Genomic DNA, 22,711 nt, shown 5'->3' with positions numbered 1-22,711 from the left:
AGAAATAACCATTAATAAACAGCCACTCCCAACCCTCCACAAAAAAAAAACCATCTAGGTGTTACACTGCTTTTGTAGCTAAATCTCTAAGATTTGCTCTGGAAAGTTAGTTTGCATGCCATTTAAGACATACACACCCTCTTTTTAACCCTGAAATGTATACCAAGCCTTTGAGAGATGTTTGCATGAGGCTTGGTCGTCCTCAGGGTTCTCCCAGTCCGTCCTGTGTTCTAACACTTTCTTGGAACCTGCAGTTCTGTGTCCTCATGGCATTTGTCCCCTCTGCTCAAAACTTCCACACCCATAAGGTGATAGAAAAATCAGGGTACTTTTCAGCCCAAGATTTGTTAGTCTGCTGCTTGCTTGCTCCTGTATGCTGCACAAGTAGACTAGCTTCTGAGCTGTTTAACCTGTTGAAATTAAACCCAAGCAAAGGTTAGTGGGAGGCTACCTGCTTCGCAGTGGTAGGGAACCAAGAGAGTCCCTGTGAGAGGCAAGGGGCAGTCCTGGGAAAAATTACTGGCCCACAGTGCACTGGCATTTTCTTTTAAATGCCCCCCACACCATGGGTAGGTTGAGGCTGCAAGCTCAGCTTGGGGCCATCCCCCACCGCCTTGTACTGTTAAGGGCCCTACTGTTTCCATAGAGCAGTAGTGACCCTTCCTGATGGGAAGCAGATGGAAAAGCTTAGTCAAAAGAAACTTGGGAAAAAAAAAAAAAACTTGGGGGGAAGGGGGGCACTGCCTGGGTGGCTCAGTGGGTTGGGCATCTGACTCCTTTCCTCTCAGGTCATGATCTCAGGGTTGTGGGACCCAACCCCTAGTTGGGCTCCACATCCAGGTGGAGGATTCTCCTTCCTCTGCCCCTCCCCGCCCCAATCGCTCTCAAAAAAAAAAAAAGGCCAGGAATATCCTGGAAAGGATCTTGACATCTTGACCGTACAAGAACTAGTGTTGAGGGCAGACCCCTGTGGAGCAGTGGTTTAGTGCAGACTGCAGCCCGGGGTGTGATCCTGGAGACCTGGGATCGAGTCCCACGTCAGGCTCCCTCCCTGCGTGGAGCCTGCTTCTCCCTCTGCCTCTGCCTGTGTCTCTGCCTCTGTCTCTCATGAATAAATAAATAAAAATCTTAAAAAAAAAAAAAAAAACTATGTTGAGGAATTGGACTCAAAGTGGAGCCTTCAACCCCAAGTCGTAAAGCTGGTTCCAGAGGGTGTGCTGGGTTTGGGCCGTCTTAAGAAAAAGGCTCCTTGGGGGGGTGGGGGGGAGGCGGGCAGGGTGCCCCGGCTTTGAGGTTGGGTGTCGGCTCGGGACTGTTCGCCTGGGAGACGCCCGCAACGCACCCGGGCCCTCCAGCCCCAGGAGACCGGCTGGGGAGGGAAGTGGGCCCAGAGGCCCCGAAGGCTTGCAACGAGCCTCGCGCAGTCTCCACCCGCGTCCCCGCGGGGGGCGGGGTCGGGCGGCCCCACCTGGGGCTCCGGGAGCGCCTGAGGGGTCCCAGGTGGGCGCGGGGCGGGGGCTAAAGGGAGGGGCGGCCGCTCGGGGGGCAGGGCCCCGGCGCCGCGCCTGGGTTCCCACCATGAACGCCAGCGGCCCGGGCTACCCGCTCGCCTCGCTCTACGTGGGCGACCTGCACCCCGACGTGACCGAGGCCATGCTGTACGAGAAGTTCTCGCCCGCCGGCCCCATCCTGTCCATCCGCGTGTGCCGCGACATGGCCACCCGCCGCTCGCTGGGCTACGCCTACATCAACTTCCAGCAGCCGGCCGACGGTGAGCCCTGGGGCGGGGGCGGGGGCCGGACGGACGGACGGACGGACAGACGGACGCCGCGGCGCCCCCACCCACCCACAGCAGCTCGGGCCCCGCTGGCATCTCCGGCTGCTCCTGCATCTCTCGTTTTGCAGCCGGGGAAACTGAGGCCCAGAGATACAGGCCCTGCCCCCGAATGGCCCCTGAGACAGGAACGCGCAATAAGTGTGCGCCTACTGTGTGTTTTCTGGTGCTGCGTTTTACAGGGGAGAAATATTAAGGCTCAGTGAAGACAGGGCCTTGGGGTCAGGCCGACCTCGGGATTAGCAAGCCCGCAGCTGCGTGGCTTTGAGCAGTTACTCAGCCATTCTGAGTTCCAGCTGCCGGTCTGAAAAACGGGGTGGTACCTGCCTTACAGAGCCGTGGGGAGGGCCAGAGAGTCAACGCACCTGGTGAGGATGCAGGTGATGAGTGGAGAAGCCGCCAGAGCTGGGCCTCGGGCCCACACCTTTCCCGGCTGCCAGGCCTGAGTTTGCACCCAAAGTCTCCTCCACTCCAGGCCCTGAAACCAGGATTGCTTAGAGCTTGCAGGGTGGTTATGGCCCCACTTTCTTTGACGGTGGAGAGGATAAAGATGCAGCGCACCGGGTTTTGCCACCAGGGTGTGAGCTTGGCAAGGGTTCACACTCCGCACCTCCTCTCCGCCTGTGCAGTGGGGCTAACTAAGGCTTATTCCCCAAGAGCGTGGAAGGAGTGAGCTATGTCTGGAGCATCTCCAGTATCCTTGGGTGCATCGTAAGGGCTCGATAAATGCAAACTTGAGAAAAATAATGGCAACTATAACACTGAGGCGTAAAACTCCAGAAAAAAACCAAAAGGGCTGCTCTGGCCAAATCCAAACAACGCCACTCTTACTCTGGGTCTCCTGGGTGGGTGGGAAGGTTTCCTAAAAGAGGATTTGCTGGGGTGGTTCTCCCTGTTTCCCAGCAGGTGACTGCGCTGGATTCCAGAGAGGCTTCTTTGCTTCACCCACCACTGCCTCTAACCTCTTCTGCCAAGCCCTGCACTTCTGACCTTTTTGCCAGACTTCACAGATGAGACAAATTGAGCTCGGGGGAAGAGAAAGGACTTTTCCTCTTAGCTGGGAGGGAACAGGCTATTGCAGTGGCAGGGGGATGGGCATAGGCTGCTGTATGCAGACACACTACCATTTACTAAACTCCCATTGTGTGCCAAACGCAAAGTATAAGGCGCCTTACATATTTAATTTTCAACCTGTCCAAGCACCTGGAGGTAGATAGTAAGACATGGAAATAGGGTAGTATAGTCTCATCATCCCCACTTCACGGGTGAAGAAATAAGCTCAGAGAGGTGTTCTTCCCCCAAAGCCCTAATACTTGGGATTGAATCTCAACGCTGCCTCCTGGCACCTCTGAGCTTTGATTTTTTTTTTTTTCCTCCCTAACTGCTGCAATTCTTTGTCTTCTGGGCCCTCCATTCCATTTTCATCTCCTCTGTGTGCTTTCAAAACTGCAGAAGACCTTGCCCCACCACTGATCCTTCCCTCTTTCTGAGCCTCAGTTTTTACTTTGTGAACGGGGGGATAGGAACCCATGCTCCCGTGGCTGTTGCGAGAAGCTACATGAGACCCCAGTGGGAATGTGAGTGGAGGGCCATGCACATTCATTCCTTCTGCGTGTCTGCCCCTGAGGCTTCAGGCTCTTCTCTCAAGTCAGACCCAGACAGTGACACTTTCTTTACACCCCCTCCCCGCTTTTTCCCTCCCAGTGAAGCACCTCAGGGCTCAGGGAAAGAAATACCCTTACTTGCTCCTTTCTTTCCTCTTCCCATCCAGCGGAGCGGGCACTGGACACGATGAACTTTGAAGTGATCAAAGGCCAGCCCATCCGCATCATGTGGTCCCAGCGAGACCCAGGACTGCGCAAGTCGGGCGTGGGCAACATCTTCATCAAGAACCTGGAGGACTCCATTGACAATAAGGCCTTGTATGACACCTTCTCCACCTTTGGGAACATTCTCTCTTGCAAGGTGGGTGTGTCCCCTTGCTGGGGAGGGGCTGTGTCAAATAAATACTTGTGTGGCAGAGGGATCCCAAGCAGAGCCTCGCTTCACAGCCCATACGTCTGTTCCCTGCAGCTCTGGGGGTTCGGGGGCAGGTAGTTATTCCAGTTCTCTGGAAGGATCCATCAGAAGTCACTTGTGTATCAGTCAGCTCTTGCTGCGTAAGCAACACCAAAGCTTAGAGGCTGTCAACCCCGAAGACTTTATTTAGCTCCTAGTTCTACAGTTGGCAGTCTGGGCTATGTTCGGCTGCGCAGTTCTGCTCTCCACTGGGCTCCTTCATGTGCCCTTTGCAAGCTGACTGGTTCTGCTTCTAGAGGGTGGTCGGCTTTCCTCCCTGTGGTCTTTCCTGCTCCAGTGGGCTAGCCAGACTAGTTTCATGGCAGTGACAGTGTCCCAGGAGACCAAGTGGAAGCTCCCCAGGCCTCTTGAGATGTAAGCTCGCAACTGGCACACCTTTGCATCTGCTGCATTCTGTTGGCCAAAGCAAGTTGTGAGACCAGATTCAGGGAGAGAGGACAATGGAAATGACAGGATAAGCTTCGGTAGCAGTACGGGAAGGCTGCTAATTAAGGCCATTAGGGCAGTCAAGCCTTGAGGCTTCCTCTGGGCCACTGAGAATTGGACAGAAGGCTGGATGTGACTCGGGCAAGTCTCCAAGGCCTCATGAGGACCCGTTGTGGTTGTGGCCCAGGTCAGATACAAGGCACACACAGTGTGCGGCCTACCCCAGGAGCTCTCAGGCTGCTGGTTGGAGACAGTGAGACTTTTGGGAAAAGCTGGAAATTGGGCTCTGGAGGGAAAGCCTAGTGAGCCATGTAGTCAGAGGCTCAGGATAGAGAACAATACCATGTGGCTGCCTGGAAAAGGTTTCTGTAGCATGATGGGAAGAGTGCTAGACCTGTAAAGTCCAGCCAGCTGCTGAGCAAAGAGTCAGCACAACACAGTTGGTCAGATATAGGACTTTGCTGCTGACCATCCAGGGTTCAAATCCTGCCTCTTCCACATCCTAGCAGTGTGACCTCGGGCCAGCTGTGTAACCTATCCATACCTCGGCTTCCTCTAAAAGGGGACAGTGGTAGAACTACCTTCTAGGCTTGTTGTGCATGTATGTTAAGTCTGGTCATCTTCACAACATTGAAAGGCCACCTGCCCTCCCACCTCCATTTATCATCTAAGTGATAGTTAGAATAATCAGAAACTTGATGGCTAGTGACCTTGGATGAGACATTTATTCCCATTTTTCCCCAATCAGGAAGCTGGGGCTCAGAGGTTGAGAATTGCCTGGAGGGGCTCTAATAGCAAATAGGACCAGATAAATATGTGACCCCCTTAGCCAGTGCTTGGCCTGGAGTGGGGCCCTGGTCAATGTGATTTTTTAAAAAAATATTTAATTTCGGGATCCCTGGGTGGCGCAGCGGTTTGGCGCCTGCCTTTGGCCCAGGGCGCGATCCTGGAGACCCAGGATCGAATCCCACATCGGGCTCCCGGTGCATGGAGCCTGCTTCTCCCTCTGCCTGTGTCTCTGCCTCTCTCTCTCTGTGTGTGTGTGTGTGTGTGTGTGTGTAACTATCATAAATAAAAAAAAAAGTTTAAAAAAAATTTAATTTATGAGAGAGAGAGAGGCAGAGATACAGGCAGACGGAGAAGCAGGCTCCATGCAGGGAGCCTAATGTGGGACTCGATCCCAGGATCATGCCCCGGGCCAAAGGCAGGTGCTAAACTGCTGAGCCACCCAGGGATCCCCGTGATTAAATCTGGATGGAAGACCTGGGGCTAGAGCTGTGTGTGGAGGGACCCTGTGTGGGGCACAGAGTAAGCCCTGAGACAGTAGTCATTCCTTAACCTGGCCATTCTCTTGTACCCAAACCCTCTGTTGGGTACCCACCCCTTCCACCTTGTCCTTTTCCCCTGTGACCCAGGTGGTGTGTGACGATCACGGCTCCCGAGGCTTCGGCTTCGTCCACTTTGAGACCCACGAAGCCGCGCAGCAGGCCATCACCACCATGAACGGGATGCTGCTGAATGATCGAAAAGTGTGAGTGGTGGGGCGTGGGCGCCGCGGCTGCCAGGGGACAGGACTGCCCGTCACCGCTCACGGGCACCGGGCACAGAGACACAGAGCCGCAGCCAGAACTCTGCTGGCCGCGTGACTGCCCTCAGGAGCTCCCTTTCCCTGAGCAAGAATGGGGCTGCTGATATTCCCAAGGGGATTGCTCTGAGCTGTAAGGGGATTTCGAAATTCCAGTGGGAACAGCTGACGGCCAGGTCACCACTGGATTGTGATTTTTGTCTGTTTTCCAGCCTTCTTGGCTTGGCCATGAATTTTGTTCTTAAACCATTTGTGTTTTCATGGGGTTTTGGGGCAGGAAGGGAATCAGGCCCGAGCGTAGCCTGCTATCTTCACACGTGTGAGTTCGCCACCCCCGCCTCTGGCTTCTCGGGTGGGCCATCTGAGCTGCAGATGCTGGAGAGAATCTGCTCTGGCCACCCTCCTCCCCGGCTTTGGAATCTGCGCCTGGACCGCCAGCTCCAAGCTCAGCACCACGGAGGGAAGGAAGGAGGCTCTGAGCTGGAAGGTGGACGCAATGAGAATACGTTGTCCAGAGCATCTCAGGGGAGGCTCCAATCAATGAAGCTGAGCCTTGGCGGGCCTTCCCCTGTTCTCAGAAGGATGTGATCTTTGTTAGCTACGGATCACCGGCTTCATCTTTGCCGTTCTGTGTTCTTTAATTTTTAGTGCCAGCTATGACTTGTTTGTGCTAAGTGTGCGATAGACACCATCGAGTCTTTCTTATGTTTTCTTCTTAATCTAGGATATTCTCCTAGATGTGTGTACATGAACTCGGAAATTATGATTTTGAAAATTTAATAGTTTTCAGTCCCTGCTTTCTCCCCATAGTAACTCTGGTGTGGATCATGTCTGATTCTCTCACCACTGCTTCCCTGGTACATCTAGGACCGTTAAATGAATAAGCAAATGCCTGTGATCGGAGTTTCATCTCTCTTTTTTTTTTTTAAAGTAAAAAAATGGGGCTTGAACTTACTGCCCTGAGGCCAAGGGTCACCCGCTCCACTGACTGAGCCAGCCAGGCACCCTTAATCCGCAGTTTTATAGGAATGAACGCTGAGGCTCAGAGAGGTTAAGTAACTTGTCCAGGGTCACACCGCTAGGCAACTGCAGAGTGAGGATTCAGGTTCTCATCTGTATGACTGTCCAGTTCACTCTTGCCCTTCTCTCCTGTGCACTCAGCTGTATATAGGAGTTCCTGTGCATGTGTCACAGGAATGAATGAAATCTTCTTAACCTATGCCAGGACATAGAATCCTGGCTGTTGGAAGTGGTCTGGCCTTGGAAGTGTTCCATCTAAAGAGTCTTGCCCTGCCCAGTCTCCTGATGAGGGATACAGGGGCCTTAGAGGCTGGCCGCAATTGACCCAAGTGACCCAGGTTGCTGGGTGGGATGGGGGTGGCTGATGGCTGGCAGCTGCCTACCCCGTCCTGTGTCCGCAGCTTCGTGGGCCACTTCAAGTCTCGACGGGAGCGGGAAGCGGAGCTGGGGGCTCGGGCCATGGAATTCACCAACATTTATGTGAAGAACCTCCATGTGGATGTGGATGAGCAGGGCCTGCAGGACCTCTTCTCCCGGTTTGGTGGGCGTATTCCCCAAGGGAAGTGGGGATCACTTTGTCTTCTCTCCCCAGGTTGGGCTGGGAGGAGGGGCCTTTCTGGGCTTCCTGAGGAGTTGGGGGAAGCACTGAGGAGTCTAAAGCCACACTGGGGGGGAAGGGAAGGGCACATCTTGGGGCCTCCCAAACTCCCCTTTGAGCCAGGTTGGCCCTTCCAGGAAAGATGCTGAGTGTGAAGGTGATGAGGGATGACAGCGGCCACTCCCGGGGCTTCGGCTTTGTCAACTTTCAGAAGCATGAGGAAGCCCAGAAGGTAGGAGTCTCCCCACGGCTCTGTTTCACGGAGGAGGTACCATGCCAGCACTAGGAAGAAAGGAGATCAGGAACAGAGGGCTCCAGCTGCCATAGAAAAGAAGAATGTCACTCCCCAGCCTGGGCCCACACCGTTCAGGGCCCTTCCCACCTGTGGCAAAGGCAGAAAGTTTTAGCCTCCTTTGGTTGCTTCCAAGTCCAAGACTGACTGCTTTTCATAGATTCTTGCCACACATGGGAGGTAGAAGGGCCTCTGAGATAGCCACTGCCCTCTTCTTGAATTGATGGGGATTGAGGCTGGGGAGGGGAAGTGCTAGGTTGTTATTTGCTCTCAGGTCTTTGCAGATGCTTTTTCTCAAAACCTTTCCCTTCTCTTGATCTTTAGCACTGCCCAATAGAAATATAATGGGAGCCACATGTGAAATTTAACATAGTCACATTAAAAAGGGTAAAAAAAAACCCTATTTTAATAATATTTCATTCAACTTAACATACTGAAATGATCCCTCTAATGTGTACTCAATATAAAAATTGAGATATTTTACATTCCCCTCTTTCGGTATTAATTCTTTGAAATCTGGTGCTCCTAGCACATGTCAACTCAGACTAGCCATATTCCAAGTGCTCAATAGCTACATGTGGCTAGTGATCACCATGTTGGACTGTGTGGCTTTAGACTACTTATTGCTTACCCTGTGGGTTTCTGCTTATACTTTCCCTCCTCCGAAAAGCCTCTCCTGTCCTCATGCTTCTGGTGAGGTGCCCCCCTCTGCCTCTTTCCATCAGTAACACAGATCTCCATGTATAGGACTGAGGGTAGAGACTGGATCTCGTTTCACTGCTAAGTCTCTAGTGTTGCACCTGCCAGTAGGTACCAGATACTTATTGGCTGAACAAGTGAATGGAACAAGGTCTCATGGTGACAGAGCTCGAGTAATGTTTTCCCATTTGGCTTCCCACCCTAAAGCTCTTTTCCAAGCTGCTGCCCCCTTAAGACCATTGGACATGGGGGATTTCAGCTCACTGTGGATTCTGGCTAGAAATCTGACCCAGTGCCTTCTTGATAGCAGCCACTTCTCACAGAGCGCTTACCCTGAGCCAAGCACTGTGCTAATCACTGCATACACTCTCCTCTCTGCTCCCCCAGGGTGGACTCAACAGTTATTACCAGGTGTCACAAGGTTATAGCTGGTAAGAGGCAACACTGGGATAGAACCAGCTCTTTCTGACTATGAAGTTTTGCTCTTAAGTGAATGGCCCCTTTGAAAAGGTGACCTGTATGTATCATTGGACAAATCCCACCCTCTCGCTAGGCTTTGGTTTTCTCAACTGTGAAATGATGAGTTGGAGTAGGTGGGTGAAGCTTCAGAGGTCCATAGACTCCAAGGTCTTACTTACATTACTTTGGTAATGACTTGTTTACTTTCTGGAGTGTAAATTTGTTTTACAGTGTTGTATTAGTTTCAAGTGTACAATATAGTCATTCAACAATTCCAACACACCCTGATGTTTATAACCACATAACTTACAATAGCCAAATTGTGGAATCAGCCCAAAATGTCCATCAAGTGACAAATATATAAAGAAGATGTGGGGTGTGTGTGTCTGTGTGTGTGTGCATGCATATGTGTGTGTGTATATATATATATACTTATACACATTGGAATATTATAAAAAAGAATGAACTCTTGTTAAATAGGTGATGGGGATTGAGGAGTGCACTTGATGAGCACCTGCTGTTGTATGGAAGTGTTGAATCACTATATTGTACACCGGAAACTAATATTACACTGTGTTAGCCTATTTCACCTACCCCACCCCTCCCCTCTGCTAACCATCAGTTCTCTACAATGAAAAGTCTGTTTCTTGGTTTGCCTCCCTCTTTTTTTCCCCCCTCTCTCATTTGTTTTCTTAAACTCCACCTACATTATGGAATTAAATCATGTGATCTTTATCTTTCTGTAACTATTTTGCTTAGCATTATATTTTCTAGCTCCATCCATGTCCTTGAAATGGCAAGCTTTCATTCTTTTTTGTGGCTGAATAATCAAAACTGTAGTCATCAAAACAGTATGGTACTAGCACAAAAACAGACACATAGACCAATGGAACAGAATAGAAAACGCAGGCAGTGATCTTTTAAGACTGTTGTAGAAAAAGCAGTTCTTGGGGCCTGAGAGTTTATTTACATGGATTTGCATATTTAGGTAGGGAAGCACCATTATATGAAAATACTTAAACCAACTAGTTGACTGCATAAAAAGTCAGTTCCCCCTTAGTTTTAAGCCCCATGTTTGGACATAGAGCTTACTTTAAAAAGTCCCCTTTCAAACATTTCTCCTCATCAATGCTAGTGTCTACTCCTGACTATTGAGCTGATACACAAGAGTCTACCTTTTGCCGATTTTTTTTTTTTCAGGTAAGTCCATCTAAATTCAGTTCACGTGCATTAAGAGAAGTTGCACGTCTTGTAGAAGATGTAGGGCTTTGTGCATTCACAGCCACTGATAATTTAGAATGTGGCAGTCTTAGGGCAGCTAACTGAAGAAATGAAAAAGTATAAAGGGTTAAGGCATGTTTCTTAAAAACGAAAGCCCTTATAGTTAGCAAAACAGAATCTTTCTGCTGTGAAATCCAACATGAAGTGAAAGCTGTTAATTATGCACTTGTGCCATTTTGAAAGAATTCTGCTTGCTGCTTCATTTAGATAATCAGGGAGTTAAGAACCTAAATGTGAAATATGGGAAACTTTGCTTATTTCAATTTTTTTAAATAGAGCTTCCATCAAATTTATTTTTTTAAGATTTTTATTTATTTATTCATGAGACAGAGAGACAGAGACCCAGGCAGAGGGAAAGCAGGCTCCCTGTAAGGAGCCTGATGTGGGACTCGATTCCAGGACCCGGGGATCATGACCTGAGTCAAAGGTGGCCGCTCAATCACTGAGCCACGCAGGTGCCCCCAGATTTTTTAAATCTATGGCTTACTCTGAGATTTTGTGGGCTTCATCCTGGTACTAATTCTTCTCAGCGAACAAGGCTGGCCTAGGTTACAGTTGGTCCCCTTGAGGCCCGGACGCTGGGACTGGGGGGCCAGGGTCACCTGTGGGGGGGGTGGTTACCGAGGACTCTGGCCCCTTCCCTGCCCAGGCTGTGATGGACATGAATGGGAAGGAGGTGAGCGGGCGGCTGCTGTACGTGGGCCGGGCCCAGAAGCGGGTAGAACGGCAGAGTGAGCTGAAGCGCAGGTTTGAGCAGCTGAAGCAGGATCGGCTGACCCGTTACCAGGTGACAGATCTCCGGTGACAGCTGCTGCTGTGTGAGAGTGTCTGGAGGGGAGGGGACTGGATGTGAAGCCTCCCTCCAGCAATCCCACTTCTGGGAACTTGGCTTTAGAGGTTGTGGGGGCTGCAGCTTCCAGGTGATGGGTATGCTGAGTGATGGGGGCATGGGTGCCATGCAAGACTGGAAACAGCAGGCTTGGTAGCCAGGGCTTCCAGGCCCCTGATGGCCCCCGACACAAGGCAGCCTGGGGCTTGGAATAGGGGGGGACACACCCAGCAATAACCTTTCTTTCTAGGGTGTGAATCTGTATGTTAAGAACCTGGATGACTCCATTGATGACGAAAAGCTGAGAAAAGAGTTTTCTCCCTACGGAGTGATCACCAGTGCTAAGGTAAGGGCTGGGGGCACCTACGGGGCTAGAGAGACTGCCCCTCCTGTCCTTCTGCTGCCTGCACACCCCTCCCTCCCTCGTGGTTTCCAGGGAGTTGGAGCTGAGCTACTCCTTTTAGAATTTGGAAGGCTATGTCTAACCCCACCCCACCCTCACTGGAGCTTGGTGTCCATCTGCAGCCTTGTCTGCTCTGGAGGGGCAGAGTGTGGAAGTCCAGGCCTAGCCACACAGCTCGACTCATCGGGGGTCACTGTAACCTTGGTTCATTCAACAAGCATTTATTGAGTGCCTACTGTATGCCAGATTCTAGAAATTCATGTCTCAGAATGCCCACTAACTTTTGGTGTCTTCTGGACCTCAGTTTCCCCATTTGGAAAATGAGAGGGTTGGGTTCTTCCCCTTTTACTTAGCACGTACCATGTGCCCAGCCCACTTAGACCTGAAATGTGATGATGGCAGTTCTACTCAGTAGCTCTGTGACCTTTCACCGATGTCTTCTGAACTGCCTATGTCTCTACCTCTCTCTGTGTCTCTCATTAATAAATAAATAAAATGCTTAAAAAATCCCCTGGAAGCTCTTAAAGATAGACACCTGGGTCAGAAAATCGAATGACGATCTCAGAGTAGGGCCTGGGCATTTTATTTTAAAAGCTCCTCAGGTGATTTTCAGATCACCCTGTGTTCACTCATGCCATGCTTAAGTACCTTCTGCCCTACCAGGCCCTCTGGGAAGCATAGAACAACCAGTTAGATCTGGTTCTTGCCTTTGAGTAGCTTATAGTCAAGTGGAGAAGTCTGATGCATCACCAACTCCAGTTTATTGTTAGGTGTTTGTGTAGTGTAGTGGGAGTATTGGAGGCAGAGCTGCGGTAGCTCAGGAGAACAGGAAGGAGGGCTTCCTGTAAGAAGTGGCAATGGCAGAAGCATTTGGCTTAGCTGTGAGCAGGTAGGAAGCTGCAGGTGGGAATGAGGAAGTTTTCAAAGACATCAGTGTGAGTGGTAGGGCTGGAGACTAGCACATGTGATGTGATGGTTGCTCTTGGGAAGTGGTCTAGAAGTTCTTTTGCCTATTAATCCAATTTTATGTTTTTTATTTTTAAAATTTTTAAAAGATTTTATTTGGCAGGGAGATCACAAGCAGTGGGAGAGACAGGCAGAGAGAAGGGCAGGCAGAGGGAGAAGTAGGCTTCCCACAGGGTAGGGAGCCCAATGACTCGGAGCTTGATCTCAGGACTCTGGGATCATGACCTGAGCTGAAGGCAGACGCTTAACCAACTGAGCCACCCAGGTACCCTTGAATCCAGTTTTTTTTTTTTAACTTATTTATTCACAAGAGACACACAGAGAGGCAGAGACATAGGCAGAGGGAGGAGAAGCAGGCTTCATGCAGGGAGCCTGATGTGGGACTTGATTCTGGGACCCTAGGATCACATCCTGAGCTGAAGGCAGATGTTCAACCACTGAGCCACCCAGGTGTCCCTTGAATCCACTTTGTTTTTTTTTTTTTTTTTTGCTTTTTTTTTTTTTTAAGATTTATTTATTCATGAGAGGCACATACAGAGAGGCAGAGACACAGGCAGAGGGAGGAGCTCCCCATGCAGGGAGCCCAATGTGGGACTCAATCTCGGGACCCCAGGATCATGCCCTGAGCTAAAGGCAGACACATAACCGCTGAGCCAGCCAGGCATCCCTGAATCCAGTTTTAAATGTCCTTCAAGAAGCCTTGTGTTTAGGGAAAAGGCTCTAACAATTTTTGAATTAAGGACCTTTGAAAAAATTGTGATGGAGCTATAGGACATGTAAATAAACCACAGTAAATTTGCTTAAGCATCATAAAAAAGCTGTGGGCCCTCTTTCCCAGCAAATCTATATTTTATGTAGTATTGTGGTTGAAAACTGGGATGTTGAAATTAGTTAGAACTAGGTCCCAGTCCTACATTAACTTGCTATAGAATCTGAGGGAAGTGACTTTGCCTTTTGGATTCTCTTTATCCATCTGTAAAATGGGAGCAACATTCCCTACCGTAGAGGTATCCTGAGCACCAAAGAGCCTGCATGTATAGCACCTGCCCACAATAAGTTGTGAAATAGTGATCTTGTTACTTACACATTGTGTCTGGTTTCTGGCGATTCGCCAACCTCCTTGAGGACCCCTTGAGTGAAGGGAATTGTAAAAAGCTGGGTCACTCAGAGTTGTGTTACTGTCTTGTTAATTGATCAATTAGGTTATAAAATAAGGATTTTATGTAAGCTTACATATCTATATGATTTTGCTTGTATATAAAATACAGTGATTATGAAAGCAAGTTAAGGCATAGAAAATGCTAATAATGCTGTCACATTCATAGTAAGCTGCATAAATGTATTTTATCATTATTTACTACCTAACAGAAGTTCCCATTAACTTGTTCAGACAATACTTTTGTGCCAAGAAAATTGGGCTGATGAAAGCCTATAGATTCCTTCCGAGAATATTTTTCAACTCATAAAAGAAAATTCAGAGGATTACAGAAAAACAACTATGTGGAAACATAATTCTCAAAATATTTAGGTGACAGCAGTAGGTGCTTCATTATTATATCCAGCTATACGATCTAGGGACGTAGCAATTAGCATAAATGATATTTTGAGGGCAGCAGTAATTAACGTGATAGGAAAATATTTTCTTCTGACAAAATCGCAAGCACAGGCAAGACTCCCCTATTTTTGTCGTGTTTTCACATCAGCAGTCCCTTCTATTGTGACTACAAAGAGGCCATTGTTTTTTCCCATCTGAATTCACAGACCCCCTGACTTCTATTCATTGGCCTCCTTGAGGGGATCTGTGAACTCTTAGGCCCCCCCTTGTGAATGGGTAGCAAAGTGCAGTTTGAAAATCAGTGATGTAGAACATGAGTTTTTTTTTTTTTTTTTTTTTTTTTTTTTTAGATTTTATTTGACAGAATGAGAGAACATGGGTAGGTGGAGCAGCAGGCAGAAGGAGGAGAAGCAGGCTCCCCACTGAGCAGGGAGCCCAACGCAGGACTTGATCCCAGGACTCTGGGATCATGACCTAAGCTGAAGGAAGATGCTTAACCCACTGAGCCACCCAGACACCCCAGAACATAAGCTCTTATTAGAGCAGATTTAAAAAGTATGTCAGTTCAAATCCAAATGTGTGAGCCAGGCCGGTGTCTTGACCCCAAAAACGATTACGAACCATAAATGCAATGTGGATTGAATCCTGGACGAGAAAAATAATATTAGAAAAATTAGTGAAAGCTGAATGAGACCTGCAGTTCAGTTAATGGTATTGTGGCTAATAATTAATAGTATTGTCCCAATGGAAACGTCGTAGTTTTGACACATACACCTTGTTCACATTGGGATGAGCTGGCTGACTGTCACTCCATATTATTTTTTGCAACTTTTCTATACATCTAAAGTTATTCCAAAATAAAAAAGGTTATTTAGATTACAAAGCTAAGAACCACTTGCCCAGACTCCTAAAGAGCTTGGCTCAGTGCCTTGTAGAGGCAGTGGATGTTTTCCAGAACACTGCATTGGGTTTGAATCCTGGCTGATGTGTGTTCACAGGCTGGGTGACTCTGGACAAGTCACTTTATTTTTTTTTAGTTGTAATAAGGATTTTTATTTCTACCACAGAGAAAATTGATAGACTAAATTGATAGGCACCAAAAATATAAATTAAATCCTTCTTATATTCCACACAAATCTACCTTTTAATTGGACTCTCTAGGAAACAAATCCTTAGGAGCATTTTTTTTCTCTAATTCTCAAATGAGCCAAAGAATCGTATGGGTAGTTTAAAAAAGAGAGTAGTCAAAATGCAAATTTTCATTACAGCGACCTCAAATGAAGTGTTTAAGATTATGGTTCTGGCTGAAGAACCCTGCCCTGTTCTTAGATCTTTAACCATCCTGAAACTGTCCCCTTACTTCATCATAGCCTGTGTGATGAAGGCCGATTCTATTTAAAGCAGCTTTCTATCACAGCTTAGGAAAATCATTTAAGAAAGAAAATGTACAGATAAAAATCCTGAAATGCAGCTGTTCCCACGGACTCTGGGGAATGTCTTGTTGAACAGGGAGCAGCCCCCACTTAGCTAGTAGCCTGGTCTCAGCCAAGTCACTCTTGGCTGAGCCCCATTTCTGATGCCTGTGAAGTGGGAATGGGGTGTGCCCCCCGCCCCAGTTCAGATGGTGGTACCTATGAAGTGAGAAGGCATATCTGGCATGCAGTGGGCCTCAGTCAATGTTGGGTGTGGGTGGTTTCTCCTGGACCTGCTCAGTGCCAGGCTGGGCCCCCAGAAGGGGGGCAGGAGGGAGAGATGGGGAGCACAGTGCCCAGGAGTCTTCCTTCCCTACCCCCAGCAGCCCTTGTCTTGTCTTGCTTTTAGGTGATGACAGAGGGTGGCCACAGCAAGGGGTTTGGCTTTGTGTGTTTTTCCTCTCCAGAAGAGGCGACAAAGGCCGTGACAGAGATGAATGGGCGCATTTTGGGCACCAAGCCTCTGTACGTGGCACTGGCCCAGCGCAAAGAGGAGCGGAAGGCCATCTTGACCAACCAGTACATGCAGCGCCTCTCTACTGTGCGGGCCCTGGGCGGCCCCCTCTTGGGCTCCTTCCACCAGCCCACCAGCTACTTCTTGCCCTCTGTGCCCCAGGTGATGACCTGCCTGCACCCTCCCACACTCCTTCCCTGACAGCCAAGCAGAGCGGGAGGACAGCTTCACGGGGAGATGTGGGTTCTTGGCGTGTTTCTGCTGGAAACCTAACAGGCAGGCCGCCTTTTAAAAATTTTTTTTGTTTTTATTTTTTAAGATTTTACTTAGTCATGAGAGACACAGAGAAAGAGGCAGAGACACAGGCAGAGGGAGAAGCAGGCTCCCCATGGGGAGCCTGATGCAGGACTTGATCCCAGGACCCTGGGATCACAACCTGAGCCGAAGGTAGATGCTCAACCACTGAGCCACCCAGGTGCCCCAACAGGCAGGCCATTTTAACCCCAGCTGTAAAAGGAGGGGTAAGAGTGCGGCTGTCAGCCCTTCCCCACCAGGGAGATATTTGTGTTATGCTAAAAAAAAAAAAAAAAAAAAAAAAAACAACTCTCTGGTCAAATGAATTTGAAGAAATAATGCATTAAATGAAAGGAGCCTAGCTTTTTTTTTTTTTAAGATTTTATTTATTTAGTCATGAGAGAGAGAGAGAGAGAGAGAGAGAGAGAGAGAGAGGCAGAGACACAGGCAGAGGGAGAAGCAGGCTCCATGCAGGGAGCCCGACGTGGGACTCGATCCCGGGTCTCTAGGATCAGGCCCTGGGCTGAAGGCGGCACTAAACCGCTGAGCCCCCCGGGCTGCCCGAGCCTGGCTTTCGATGCTGTCGTGCACCTCCTGCACACACCGTTCCGGCCTAGCATGTGGGATGCATGACGACTTCCCCAAACCAGCAGAGAGCGAGTGGCATTTCCGCAGCTTGCAGGGCCCTGGCTTGTGGGCTGCCCGCCAGCCTCTGCCGGGGGTCATGTTCTGAGGAGCACAGCTTGGGAAGGGAGCTCCCAGGACTTGGAGGAAGTAGAAAGGTGTCGGCCCTGGTCCGCTCCTGGGATGGATGCACCTGCTCCCTTTAGCAGGAGCTTTGGCTGGCACAGGTCCGAGCAGGCGTGTGCCCATTTGATGCCACTCTCGGGCTGCCGGCTCCGCTGAGGGGCAAGGATTGAACCTGAGACCCTGGAGGGTTCAGGGCTGACAGACAGACAGCCTGAGCTGGGCCTATATGAAGCTGGGGCTTCATCCCAGCTCGTGGGGCCTCACACTGGTCCCTAGAGGGGGCAGTGGAGTTCCGGCAGGGGAGTCCGGGAGGGGGTGGCTTTCTCACCTGCTGCGGACCCCAGCAGCTGGCCTTCTCCCTCACAGCCTCCGGCCCAGGCTGCGTACTATGCCTCCGGCCTCCCCATGCAGCCCACCCCCAGGTGGACGGCCCCGCCTCCGAGACCCTCCTGTGAGTGCCTCCCCCCCAATCCTCAGCCTGGCAGGTAGCAGGTGGGCGGGCCCCTGGGGCAGTGTGCAGCCTGGGGCTGCGAACACAGGCTTTGGGGGCGAGCCTGGCTCTGCTGCTTCCCAGGTCTTAACGCGGGGGGGGGGGGGGTCACTTCACCTCCAGTTTCCTCTTTTGAATGAGGCGTATAGAAAGCACCAAGCAGTGCCAAACTGGCAAAAGGCTCGCACGGGTTGCCGTTCTCCAGGTTAGCTCCCAAGGCTTGTCTGCTCTGTGACCCTCAGGAGGCACCCCTGTGGCCTGCTTGCTGATGGACGCCCCCTCCAGGAGCAGAGCTCGCCCTGACTTGAAGTGTCCCGGGGGCCTAGGGGTGTGATCTTGGCACCTGTGCCTCCTGGGGCTCTGGGTGGAAACAAGTTGGCTTTGTAACTGTAGATTTCCACACGTTCCCCTTCCCTGGAGTCTGGGTCTGCCTGACTAGGTGAACACACTCATCTTTTTGCTGAGAACATTCGAGTTCCCCCTCGCCATTCCCTGTCTCCCCCTGGAACCTTCAGGGTGCAGTGTGCCACTCGGATCGCCCTGCCCCTGCTCCGCCAACCTTTCTCTCCATGTTCTCTGTGCCACAAGCCACCTACCCTCCAGCTGCCTCAGTGGTCCGGCCACCAGCCATGTCGCGGCGCCCCCCGGCCCAGGTCAGCAGTGTCAGGCAGGCCTCTACCCAGGTGCCACCCCCGGTGCCCCACACCCAAAGAGTGGGTGAGTGTGGGCAGGGCCAAGAGGAATGGGTGTGTGAGGAGGGTGGGGCAGGGGCTTGGTGCTGGGTTGGCACAGGTGGGGGCGGGGGGAGGGTCAGGACTGGCCTCCACCGTGACCTTGTCCTTTGCCCTCTTGGAGAGCAGAGCTGACTTTGGAGGCTGCATGGCATAGCAGTTAGTGTGCGGACCCTAGAGTCCCACCGACCCAGTTCCTGTGGCCAGCTCGCTCTGTGGCCTTGCTAACTACTGGATCTGATCACCTCTTCTTTTTTTAAAAAAATTTTTAAAAATTTATTTTTATTTTTATTTATTGGAGTTCAATTGGCCAACATATAGCATAACACTCAGTGCTCATCCCAAGTGCCCCCCTCAGTACCCATCACCCAGTCACCCCAACCCCCTGCCCACTTCCCCTTCTACTACCCCTTGTTCATTTCCCAGAGTTAGGAGTCTCTCATGTTTTGTCACCCTCACTGATATTTTCATTCATTTTCTCTCCTTTCCCTTTATTCCCTTTCACTAATTTTTATATTCCCCAAATGAATGAGAACATATAATGTTTGTTCTTCTCCAATTGACTTACTTCACTCAGCACAATACCCTCCAGTTCCATCCATGTTGAAGCAAATGGTGGGTATTTGTCATTTCTAATGGCTGAGTAACATCCCATTGTCTACATAGACCACACCTTCTTTATCCATTCATCTTTCGATGGACACCGAGGCTCCTTCCACAGTTTGGCTATGTATGAGATCGCACATGCCAGGGCTTAGCCTCAGCTTAGAACCTTAGCGAGCACTGTAGCAGCCGTGAACAAGGTGGTAGATTTGGGCCATAAGGCACACACCTCTTCATTCGGCAGATGTTTGTACATCTGTGTGCCAGCCTCACAGCTGGCGGTGGGATTCCATGTGAACGCTCATCTTTAGGCTTTGTGGCTTTAGATCGCTGTCAGGCCCCAACTCCCCTGCTTATCTTTTACAGCCAACATTGGTACCCAGACCACAGGAGCCAGCGGGGTGGGATATTCTACACCAGGTGGGCCTCTCCTGACACACAGATATCCCTCAGCGACACACAACCATGGGGTAAGGCCGGCCTGACTGCCCTCTAGTCTGGGCTCCAGGGGGCTTGGCTCAGAATTGTGCCTACGGCATTGGCCCTCTCTGGGACCTTGTTTTTTATTTTCTTGATCTGTGAAGTTTCACTTACTGACGTGTACAATCAAGAAACAATCACCCTTACTAACAGAAGGAGGCTAAGGGCCAAGATCACATTTGGTTTATTAATTATTGATTTGCTCTGCCTGGGTTATTACCAAAATTAATCTGGATTTTTTTTTCTTTTTTTCTTTTTTTTTTTTTTTAGTATTCAGCAGTGAGCAGCAAGGAAAAATATTCTAGAAATATGCTAAACATTGAAGGGATAAGATTAATCTATAAAATTGAAAATATCTTCTGTAATTAAGTTAAAAAGCTATGTATTTATCTCCCCTCCCCCTGCCCAAGTCTCAAACTTGGCGTCTAGAATTTCAGTGTGTATACTTCAAACTCTTCTTTGCAGAAAGGAACAGGAGAAGTCTTTAAGCAGCCAAATGCTTTTAAAGTTACCATAATGTGGAAAGGTCAGAGGTATGCTGGGGATGTGGCCATAAAGCTACATGATAAAAGTGCAGTACTTGGCACAAAGTGAAGAGTAACGTGTGACTTTCATTTGGCAACGTTCAGGCAGGGGCCTTTTTATAGGTTCCTGGCACCACAGAAGGCATCTGAATTAGAGCGTGTCTGGCCCACTGTACCCCCGCTAGGGATGTGATCCCACCCGATTGTCCATACTTTGCCCCCTGCCCCCCCTCTTCCAGAGCCTTCTGGGGGGCCTATGCTCACCTGACAGGGTGTTTTGGGGCCCTGCCTGTCTGTGGTGGCTAAGGGATGTGTCCCCGGCCCCATGTGCAGGTCCAGGAGCCTGCCGTGTGCATCCTGGGACAGGAGCCCCTGACCGCATCCATGCTGGCTGCTGCACCGCTGCACGAGCAAAAGCAGATGATTGGTGAGTGGCTGGTCCCCCTACTTTGGAGCCAGAAGTGGGGTGCTGAGAGTTGGCCAGCCCGGTGGGTAAAAGTCTGGGTGGAGATCAGCCCGGCGGACAAGGTCCAGCTTTGCCGCTGAACAACCTGGTGGGTGACCTTGCTCGGGTCACCTCTGCTCTCTCGGCCTCACTCCCTCTCTTGTGTTAAGACACTGGTCAGGACAGCAGAGCTGTTCAGAGCCCCTGACAGGCTCGAGAGATCTCAGCTGTGGGGAGACCTGGGGCTGGGAGTAAGGGGATGTGGTCTTGGGTTCTGCCGCGGGGTGTTGCAGATCCTCACCTCTCCTGAACAGGAAGAGGCTGTCACCCCATGGGGTCCACCTCCCAGCGCCCACTGCAGGGAGGAGGCAAGAAATAAATGTGCCGTGGGCAAATACACACTCCCCGCTGGGCTGCGAGTTTCCTGTCATTCACCCCGAGCCCAGTGTCTATGGCAGGCCCTGCCAAAGGATGCCACTAACTGTCCAGTGAATGAACAGGTTTGCTCCTGGTTGGCAGGTTCCTTCCTTCGTGGCCGCCAAGATTTCCAGAACCTCTCTGAAGGCCCCTCATTGCCACCACCCTGTTTCCTCAGCTCATTTGGGGTCTCGCCACTTCCCAGGAAATTCTGCATGGGCTTAATGGAGGCAGAAGGCTCTGTTAGCAGTTCCCTGTAAACCTCTTCACTTTCTTTGGGAAAACCCCTCCCACTCAAGCCACCCCAGCCCCCCAGCCTGGCTAGACCCTCCTTACATTGCCGAAGTGGGCTGACCACCCATGCTAGACCCTGTCACTAGAAGTGCCTGATGGGGGTAGGTGAATTGGTCTTACATATGTGGCTCCCCTGCCTCCGGCCCCAAAAAAGTCTAGTTCAGCATTAGCCTGTCTTGGTTAGAATCTCAGTGTGTATGGTGGAACTATTTCTTGCAAAATGAACAAGAGTCGTCTTTAAACACCGAGTTTGTGTCAGACTCTGTATACGTTACTTCATGTAGAACATCAAATTTGATTCTTCAAATTAGCTCCGAAGCAGGGTTTGCTCTGCGTACTTAACAGGAAAGAGGCTTTCAGTGAGGCTAAGGGACACAGCCTAGAAGGAGCAGTTCTGGGACGACCCCCCAGATGCCTCAGCCCTCCTTTCCACGGTAACCCCCACCCCCACCCCGGGCTGCTGGGATATCGGCCAGGTGTTCCGTACAGGTGAGCGTCTGTACCCCCTGATCTACAACACCCACACCCAGCTGGCCGGCAAGATCACAGGCATGCTGCTAGAGATCGACAATTCGGAGCTTCTGCTCATGCTGGAGTCCCCAGAGTCCCTCAATGCCAAGGTGGGCTGGGGCCTGGGTGGCAGGGCGCCCTGTGAGGCCAGGAGGGCTCGTCATCAGGACCTCTCCTAGATGAGCCAGTGCACTGTGGCTTGGACGTTTACCTTTTGGCAAATGCTGGCTAGTACTTGCTGGGTCTTTGAGTGGGAGAAGGCCTTGGCGTTGGCTGTTTCAGCCCTTCCAGATTCCCTCTCTGCAGCTCCATGCACGAGAGTTGGATTCAAGGAGCTGTGTCCTGAGTATCGGGTTGAGATGCTCCCAGCTGTCCAGCAGCGTACATCGGTCTTGAGAAGGTGGCTGTGGGGTTTCTGTCAAGGGCGCTAGCAAGCAGCAACGCTATGGACAGAGGGGACTTCTAGCACCTAGCAGGCTTAGGCAGCGGGAGGCTAGGGCTCTGCTGGGACCCTGCTGGGCAGCTGCCCTAACCCGCCTCCAACACTCGCGTCCCACAGGTGGAGGAGGCTTTGGCAGTGCTGCAGGCACACCAGGCCACAGAGCTGGCGAAAGTGAATGTGCTCTGAAACCAGGTGGGTGGCTGGGGTCGGCCGGACGGAGACAGAAGCAGTGGAGCCCAAGAGGAGCTGGAAAGAGCCAGTTAGGGGCTGATAGTCAGAAACCCGTTGAGAACCACAGAATCGTGTGTCGCTGGCTTTCTCTGAGGCACCAAGGAGTCTGGGGGAAGCTGTAAGGATCAAGGGCAGGACAGACTGTGTGATTAGAATGAATGTTGACCACCGTGCCAAGCGCAGGTGTTCTCTTGCCGGCGGCCCTGCCTGGCCCCCCTGGGAATAGGCTGGGCTGTCCCTGGGCACTGCCTGGCTTAGCCCACTCTACCTTCTTAGCTGAAGGCCGGTATCTGCTAGATGGTAGAAACATTTACGCCTATCCTTTCGTCTCCAGAAAACGGAATCCACCCTTCCTTGGCTGACAAGAGAATGGCGTTTCCTGCCAAGCTTGGCTCTCCGTCCCTGTGAACCATAACTTATTTTCCAATTGGGCTCTATCTGGACTTGAGCTCTGTATGTGGAAGGAAGGCTGGTCACCCCGCCAGCCTATTACCTTTTCCTTTGTGCATTAAAAGTGCTGCAAACTCTGTCTTGTCTCCCAGGAGGCC

At 50.7% G+C, this 22,711-nt stretch overlaps 1 protein-coding gene across 1 annotated transcript; it reads left to right on the top strand.

The window, feature by feature from the left end:
* Nucleotides 1-1,578: 1,578 nt before the first annotated feature.
* Nucleotides 1,579-22,692, top strand: PABPC1L (poly(A) binding protein cytoplasmic 1 like). Its single transcript, XM_055305949.1, has 15 exons — nt 1,579-1,771; nt 3,606-3,799; nt 5,755-5,870; nt 7,346-7,485; nt 7,680-7,774; nt 10,923-11,060; nt 11,353-11,448; nt 15,848-16,114; nt 17,363-17,447; nt 18,075-18,203; nt 19,187-19,290; nt 20,158-20,251; nt 21,470-21,600; nt 22,050-22,124; nt 22,498-22,692. The coding sequence occupies exons 1-14, from the start codon at nt 1,579-1,581 to the stop codon at nt 22,116-22,118; spliced, it is 1,851 nt and encodes a 616-aa protein (XP_055161924.1). The 3' UTR covers nt 22,119-22,124; nt 22,498-22,692.
* The last annotated feature ends 19 nt before the right edge of the window (nt 22,693-22,711 follow it).

This window comes from Nyctereutes procyonoides, unplaced genomic scaffold, assembly GCF_905146905.1.
Source record: "Nyctereutes procyonoides isolate TBG_1078 unplaced genomic scaffold, NYPRO_anot_genome, whole genome shotgun sequence".
NCBI lineage: Eukaryota > Metazoa > Chordata > Mammalia > Carnivora > Canidae > Nyctereutes > Nyctereutes procyonoides.
Note: the sequence above shows the minus strand (reverse complement) of the source record. Positions and strands in the feature narration are given on the sequence as shown.

Bases quoted from the DNA above. Each gene is read 5' to 3' on its own strand.
- PABPC1L (XM_055305949.1), top strand. From the start codon at position 1,579: ATGAACGCCAGCGGCCCGGGCTACCCGCTCGCCTCGCTCTACGTGGGC. The intron at 3,800-5,754 runs GTGGGTGTGTCC...CCTGTGACCCAG, and splicing joins GGAACATTCTCTCTTGCAAG to GTGGTGTGTGACGATCACGG. The intron at 20,252-21,469 runs GTGAGTGGCTGG...TGTTCCGTACAG, and splicing joins CGAGCAAAAGCAGATGATTG to GTGAGCGTCTGTACCCCCTG.